At 36.5% G+C, this 7,607-nt stretch overlaps 1 protein-coding gene across 1 annotated transcript in view; it reads left to right on the top strand.

The window, feature by feature from the left end:
- LOC107566759 (adhesion G protein-coupled receptor B2-like) overlaps positions 1-7,168 on the top strand; it is a 129,881-nt gene extending 122,713 nt beyond the window's left edge. The window contains exons 11-14 of the mRNA XM_016252288.1: positions 401-509; positions 634-780; positions 5,668-5,743; positions 7,129-7,168. Of these exons, the coding sequence (XP_016107774.1) occupies positions 401-509; positions 634-780; positions 5,668-5,743; positions 7,129-7,168 (372 nt within the window). The remainder of the gene's footprint in view (positions 1-400; positions 510-633; positions 781-5,667; positions 5,744-7,128) is intronic.
- Positions 7,169-7,607: the final 439 nt, after the last annotated feature.

Below are 7,607 nucleotides of genomic sequence, written 5' to 3'. Positions count from 1 at the left end.
ATGTGTGTGTGTGTGTGTGTATATATGATAAAGCTGAATTTTTCAATCATGTTGATTTTGTGTTCAGAAAACAAGAAAACATTTCTTATGATCAGTGTTGAAAACAGTTGTTCTGCTAATTTTGGTTGAAACAGTGATAATTTTTTAAGGTTTTAAAAAAGCATTTATTTGAAATAGAAATCTTTTGTAACATTATAAATATATTCACTGCCACTTTTAATCAATTTAATATGGAAGCCCGTTTCCGTCATAATTTAATGCATCCTTGATGAATAAAAGTATTATTGACCCCAACCTTGTGAAAGGTAGTTTATGTTTCAGAGATCATACCCAAAATTGAACTAAACCAAATTTTTTCTTTTTGTATTTGTATTTTTGTGATTGTGTAACTTCCTTTTAGGTCTCTCCGGGTTCTATGTTACTGATGCGAGTTGTGGAAGACTTCATTCATCTAATTGGAGAGGCTCAAAAGCCGTTCCAGAGCTTTCTGGTCGTCACCAACAACCTCAGTAAGTTCCCATGGCATGGCCACAAGTAAAGGCCATGTTGGCCTCCAGTGCAGATCTCTTAAAGGTACTTCCATGAGGCATTTAATATTTGAACTGTTAATCTGTCTTTCTCTGGTTCTGTCAGTAATCACCATCCAGCGAGAACCGGTTTCGGCTGTTTCCAGTGACATCAATTTCCCCATGAAGGGGAGGAGAGGAATGAAAGACTGGGCACGTTCTGCAGACGACAAACTCTTCATCCCCAAAGAAGTCTTCACTCTGTCTTCTGATGGTAAGTGATATAGAATGTGTTGGTTTAGTGCGATAGGGATCTTGCAGGTTTAATTCCAGCTTGAAACATTTTCTAATCTTGCCACTGTCTTACTGTGTATTCAAGACAGAGGCAAATAGTTTTAGTTATGCCTAAATGTGATATGTACAATGTGTAAATATACACTATTGTGTGGGTTGTTTTCAATTATCATGTTGTTTTTGTGGTAACAGTCTGTGAGTTGCACTGCATCTCTGCATGCAGCTCCATCATTGTTATTAATGAGATCCTTTGGTATCAGCAGCGGTTCTGAGTGTCCTGTCAGGGTTCTGCTACTTAATATGTACAGCTCTGGCGTCCTAGCATGTTATATGACTCTCTTCTCTGTCTCATTTAAGGGTTTTAAACCTCTTTTTCCTGTCTTTTTGCCATCCCTCCTAGAACATGTACGCACTGCCAAGTTCTGAGCATTGCATCCGCATTAAAATGCAGGAATGAGTCACCTAAATCAGTGATGCTCAACAGACTTTACATTGGATGTCTAGCAGCGACCAAATACAGTTTCCAAATGGTTTGAATTGTTAAATTGAGTTTTGATGATTTCATGCTCTTGACAGCCAACTATTCACTGCACAGAATGCATTGTGGTTAGCACAGACTATTTTCTTATTGATTGCACTCATTTATGTAGTCTGGATTATATTTTCATTTACCTTGTGTAGTTTTGTTAGTGAGTTTGGAGGATAAAAGCATGACACAGTCACACGGTCTGTCCATCTATGCAAATCTTCATGTTTCACCCTCATGTTGTTTCAAACCTGTATATGTTTTTTTTCTTATGTTGAACATAAAAGAAGATATTTTGAAGAATGCTGCTAATCAAACAGCTGATGGTCCCCATTGACTTCCATAGTATTTCTTTCCCTATGGAAGTCAATGGGGACCAACAACAGTTTGAGTCTTCAAAATTCTTCAAAATATCTTCTTTTGTGTTCAGCATTAGAAAGAAGCTTATACAAACTTGTACACAACATTTTCATTTTTGGCGTGAACTTTTCATTTAAGTTTATTTTGTGATCTTGACTATATATAATAATATGTCTATTTATTATTGCTAGCTAGCTAAATAGCATTAAGCATTGTTTTTCTGTCAAAACAGTCCTGGCTGCAACTTTTGGGTCAAAAGTGTACCTGAATTCACTTGAAAACAGGAGTTAAGGAATGGGACGAAAATAAATGCTTTCCTCCTCATATTATTACCATTACCAGTTTCCGCTATCATGCTCAAATGTTTTGCGCGAAAAGTTTCTCAGGGGAATGCAAAAGTGAACACAAAACTAACTTTGAAATTAAACTAATTTCTTCTCCCATCTCATATTTTTTCTGTAACCATGTCAGCTTCTGTATTAATAAGACCATCCTGTAAAATATTTTGTTTGCACAATTTGAGCAAATTCTGTAGCTCCATTGTCTTTAGAATGTGTTGCTAATTTGCCATTTGCTATTCAAACATCTTTCCTCATTCAAGTAGATATAGGAACTGTAATTATATACCCATTTCCTGCAATGAAATTAGCTACCAAGATGGCCGTCAATTGTCGTTTTCTGTGTGTACTGGTCAGACGAACTACCATTCTCAGATAAATAACCAAACGCAGTGTGTACAATTCTTAGCAGCATTAAGCTGTGGTACGTACAGTCATGTTTAGCTGACTGCAGAGAAGAACTGAATTCAATCAGTCTGTGGTTTGGGAAGAGACAGAGAACACGGTTGAGAGAATAGGAAGAATAAATGGGCCAATGAAATCATAGTGATCTGCCAGCATGACAGGCACTCAGTCCTCAGACTTCTAAAGATAGGGGGGAAACGAGAGATATTCTGCCTGACAGAATGAAAGCACAGGATGTGGGCAGGGAAGAGCTGGTTTGAAGGCTGAAGAGAGTGCTGAATGAAATGAGAAAGAAACAAACGGACATCAAAGAAATGACCATTATTGCTAGTGTCTCGTTGAGTGTCTCAACAACTCCAGGCTAAACCATTACAGACCTGCTTGCCCGTGGAGGACCGCCCAGCAGGAAATAACAAACGCTTCCTGACTCGACACACTCCCCATTCTGCCCACTGCCATCGGAGATAAGATGGCTCCCTGGGCAGAGCTTTGTCCGGAACGTTTTTCTATTGAAAGAAGGAAAGGTTCATCAGGGCCCTTTCTCAAAATAGCATTGTTGAAGTGATAGCTCAGAGAATAGAGGGAAGATAGAAGTCAGGCTCCATTCAGACCAGCAGGGCTTGTTGTATGATTGTCATCCATTAACTCATAGTTTAACATGCAGTCAGAAGCGCTGTGGAGCTGATTGGCATTTGATTTGCTGAGTCTGATGAGAACTGCAGTATTGCTGGATGAGTCACGGCATTTGTCCTGTGACATCCATGCTCTCAGTGAAGGGACGATGCACGCCTCCCTTTATTCCTCTGACAGAAAATTGAGCTAAAAGAGTCTGTTTTGTTGATCTTTCAAGATTTTGGGCATTGAATTAGCCGTGAAACTGGCTGATTTTAATTATTTTTAGCGCATGATGGTCCAAAATAGAACTGACATTAAACTTAATGTGTCTGTCTGAGGGGATCTTTCAATGACACAAAGTTTGGTTTGGTTTTTTCTTCACGGTGCTAAAGACAAAACAAATTATTAAGATATCATTAGGTAATAATATGTTTTTTTAATACTGTGTATGTATTATATGTGTCTATGGTAGCTAGCATAATTTCTGCCCACTATTAATGTTAAATGTCTAAGCATCAGTGCTGGTGTTATTAACAAAAAAATAAAATAAAATACAATTTAAAAAAGGTTTGCTATTTGAAATAAAGCTGAAAAATGACAAATATTAGATTCAATTATATACTATAAACTATATAACTATAGAAATTATAACTCTCTTGTCAACAAACTAACAAAAAATATTTTTTAAGTTGAAGTATTAAAATTATTAAAACTAATAAAATAGATAAAAAGATAAAATATGAATAAATAAAATATGACAACACATACCAATAACTAAAACCTAATTTAAAATTAAAATAAAACAGAAAATTAAAATAAAATCAAAATTATATAAAAATCTATATTAGAACAAAACGTTTTCAAATGTATATAGATATGAACATTTATTTTCACAATAAATATGCATTATCATGTTAAATACAGTATTTAAAAAAAACGTTAAACATATTTAATAAATGTTCTAAGGTTCTAAACCATAAACAACTTTGGAGAGGTACATCTATATGCTAATGAGATCATGTTATTCACTTGTACTTGGTGACAAGTGTATTCTTTTGGATCAGAGAGTATGCATATTGTGTTCAGTGATTTTAACAAGCTCTATATTTAAGCTAAATTATTAAACCTAAAATTGCATAATGTCAGTGGAAATTGCAACAGTGATTCAGCCATGCTTGGCCGAGTTTCTCTTCATGAAATTTTTCAGTAAAATCAGAGCCTCTGAAGTGCCTTAGAACAGGGCTAAATGCTCATTTTCCATCTCTGTATGAACTTTGAATAGCTGTGAGGACTTTCAGTGCTGCATGAGAACAACAGAGCAATGAAATGTGGACTTTAGGCCTGTTACATCACCAATTACTGTATCACTTTCACTTTGTGTCCGAAGCATGTCCTCTATAAGTGAAATATGATGGAATTTACTCAGGGACGAGTCTCTCTGGAGGCCCACAGCGTTTCGAGGAGAAGAAGATTTGGATGAGACTCAGGAGGGATGGAGAAGAAAGAGGTCCTTGATAAATAGTGTTTCAGAAAAGAACAGATGATGAGGTTCATGTGGAGGCGAGGCACTCATGCAGAGGAGAGAACAAAACAAATGAAATGAAAAGCATGGAGATATGTGCTGCTGAAACAGGGCTTTGGTGCCAGTGGGGAGGAGTGGACAGTTGGCCTGGGAACACAATGGGTGATCATATCTCTATGAATCCCCTCCTTTCTGTGTCTTTTAAATCTCAGGCTTTGTACTGACTCTCTCTAAGAGTTTTCTTAAATACCCTTCCTTTATATTTTGCTTTGTGTTTTTGGTTCCTTCAACTGGAGCTGCATATTATGATCATAAAATTGTTGAGATGTGTGTTTTTCCTTCGTATTTGAATATGACTATGTAGATCAGTGACATGATGCTCAGTTTTTTTTGTCCTATGTATTAATGTACAAATAGTGTGTGTGTGAGTGAGTGTGTGTGAGTGTGTGAGTGAGTGTGTGAGTGAGTGACTGAGTGAGTGAGTGAGTGAGTGAGTGAGTGTGTGTATTAGATTAAACACTTAAACTTAAAAGAAAATGTTATATATTAAATTTTACATTTTATTTTCTGCTTTTTGTTTTTGGAGCTGCATATTATGATCATGTGATGTGTTTTCCCTTCATATTTGATTTTAAGCATATAGATCAATGTTCATTTTATTTCTTATGTATTAATTTATGTAAAAATACAAAAGTTAAAATAAAATAAAATATACATATTAAATGAAATACTTAAACAAAATGCAGTTTGCACATATGACATAAATGTTTTTTTATTTCTGAATTAATTTTGTAACTGTTAATTAATAATTCCTCATTAGAAAGTTTTTACTTAAGTTTAATTTAATTTATTTGCTTACTTTTTATTCATTCATTGAAAGTATATTATTGCTTGATCACATTACTTTTTCATATTTTTTTAACTGATTTTGTTCATTTTTTCTTTCTTTTTTTAAGAACTTCTCAGATGTTTTAAGATTTTTTCCATAATCTTGAAAGATTTTCCCTTCTGTTTATGGTTCGATTCATTTGGAGTTTTGATCTGAGAAATTCCGGACGTGTCATGTATTATGTTGACACTTTAACCCTTTCTGTCCCATAGAATCAGATGATACACCGTATTTCGTCATCGGAGCCATCCTGTACCGCACCCTCGGCCTCATAATGCCCCCACCAAAGTAAGTCCAGTGTTTGAGTGTGTGTGAACGCACAAGGCCACACCTTTCAAGGACACTCATTCTGTTTCTCTGCATATGATTGACACCAGCTGGCAGAGACAATGGACAATTATCAAAATTGAAACTGATCCAAAGAATGAAAGTGGAACAATCATTAAGCCTGTTTTAATCTGTCTAGAAATGAGCTTATATGACTAAGATGCTTATTTGGAGGTCTTGAGCCTTTATATTCTGATGGGAGGTCAACAGTTCATACTACTTCGTACAGGATTAACCGTGGTTAATCCGGTGAAGTTTGCCACCCTTTGTAGGCTCATTGTGCTGCCACACCGTCTTCTGCTCTAGTTTTACAACAGCAGCCTAAAATGGACATACAGTGCTGTCTATTCCTAGAATACCTCCTATTCCTTCTCCACCTGTTAATCATGTGATCCATGCCATGGATATTCTGATGTTGTGCCCAGGGATGTGGCTCTTAAAACCTCAAATTAGCCATGTTATACAGCCTAAGCCTTATCAAACTGACTCAGCTGTTCTAACAGAGATTGACACAGGGGAACATTATTAATCTAGACAGACACTAAAAGGTAAAAAAAAAAAAAAAAGGGATTCGTTTTCTCTTCATATTTAAATTGGAGTGTGTGGTCCAGTGACATAAACATATTTATTTTATAATTCATACATTTTTGTCCTACGTATTAAACTTTTTAACTTAAGTCATAGACATTTTTATTTATTTATTTATTTATTTATTCATTCATTCATCTATGTATGTATAATGTAATGCATTTTTTCTGTGCGCATGTGCATTTTTTTCTGTCGTGACAAGTTATAAACAAAATTACTAAAAAATATGTTGAAGAAAATATTTTTATGAAAAAATAAATATCACTGAGAAAATAATAATAAGATACTTCAGTATCTTAAGTCTCTTAGATCTCATATAGTAGCTCAGGTTTTACAGGGACAGTTTCTACATAAATTTTGTTCATATTCATAATGTCACGCATCATTTGCGCTTTGAGTGTGGACATAAAGATCACGTACGGAAAATAATCACGCCGTGCACAGTTGGGGCTAGCGCGAGGCTACATTTTTAGATATTTCATGTAACTGTGTTGCCTTTGCCCTCAGTGTAGCCACTACTGAGAGCCTGTCTGTATTGAGAGAAAGGAGATAAGCGTAATTAGGCTGATTCGTGCAGCTGACACTGGGGGGCATGTAGAGATGTCTCTTCTCCTGCTCAAGCCCTGCTGGGGTCTGCAGTTCACTGTCCAAACTCACTGAGCATGTCAGAGCCCTCAACCCTGACGAGGAACACAAGAGCGTGCCGACAACCGCTGCTTGTGTTTGCTTCTGTCTCTTTCTATTGTGAGCCGTGTTAGAGGTGTGGGTATCCAGGTCATTGCTCCTCAGTGTGGTTGATTGTGAAGGAGATCGTTGAATATGTATGGGATCAATGCTATTTGTTTGTTTTTGGTCTGCTTTCGTGTTGTGTCTCATTAATTTTCTGCGCAGAGCACACATCCTTGCTCTCGCTGCCCCAGGGGGAGCTAACCTGCCCGATTTGTTTTTGACAGAATGTAACTCCCTGTGACCCAACTCCCACAAGTTTTATCTCTCTCCGTAATGCTGTCATGGTTCACTCAAGGAGCACGGGAACGAAGGAGCGAGGAGACGAGGAGTAATGCAAATCAACAGGTTTTAATGAAGGCACGTTGTGGATCACAGGGAACACTGGAGACATCAAGCAAACAAAATTACATTTAACAGCAGACGCCAAACACTGGGAAACACAGGGTTTAAATGACCACTTTAGTTTCATTTTTAAATTAAACTAAAGGAACACACCTGGGAACAATAC

Source organism: Sinocyclocheilus grahami, unplaced genomic scaffold (assembly GCF_001515645.1).
Source record: "Sinocyclocheilus grahami isolate Dianchi unplaced genomic scaffold, SAMN03320097.WGS_v1.1 scaffold1099.1, whole genome shotgun sequence".
NCBI lineage: Eukaryota > Metazoa > Chordata > Actinopteri > Cypriniformes > Cyprinidae > Sinocyclocheilus > Sinocyclocheilus grahami.
Note: the sequence above shows the minus strand (reverse complement) of the source record. Positions and strands in the feature narration are given on the sequence as shown.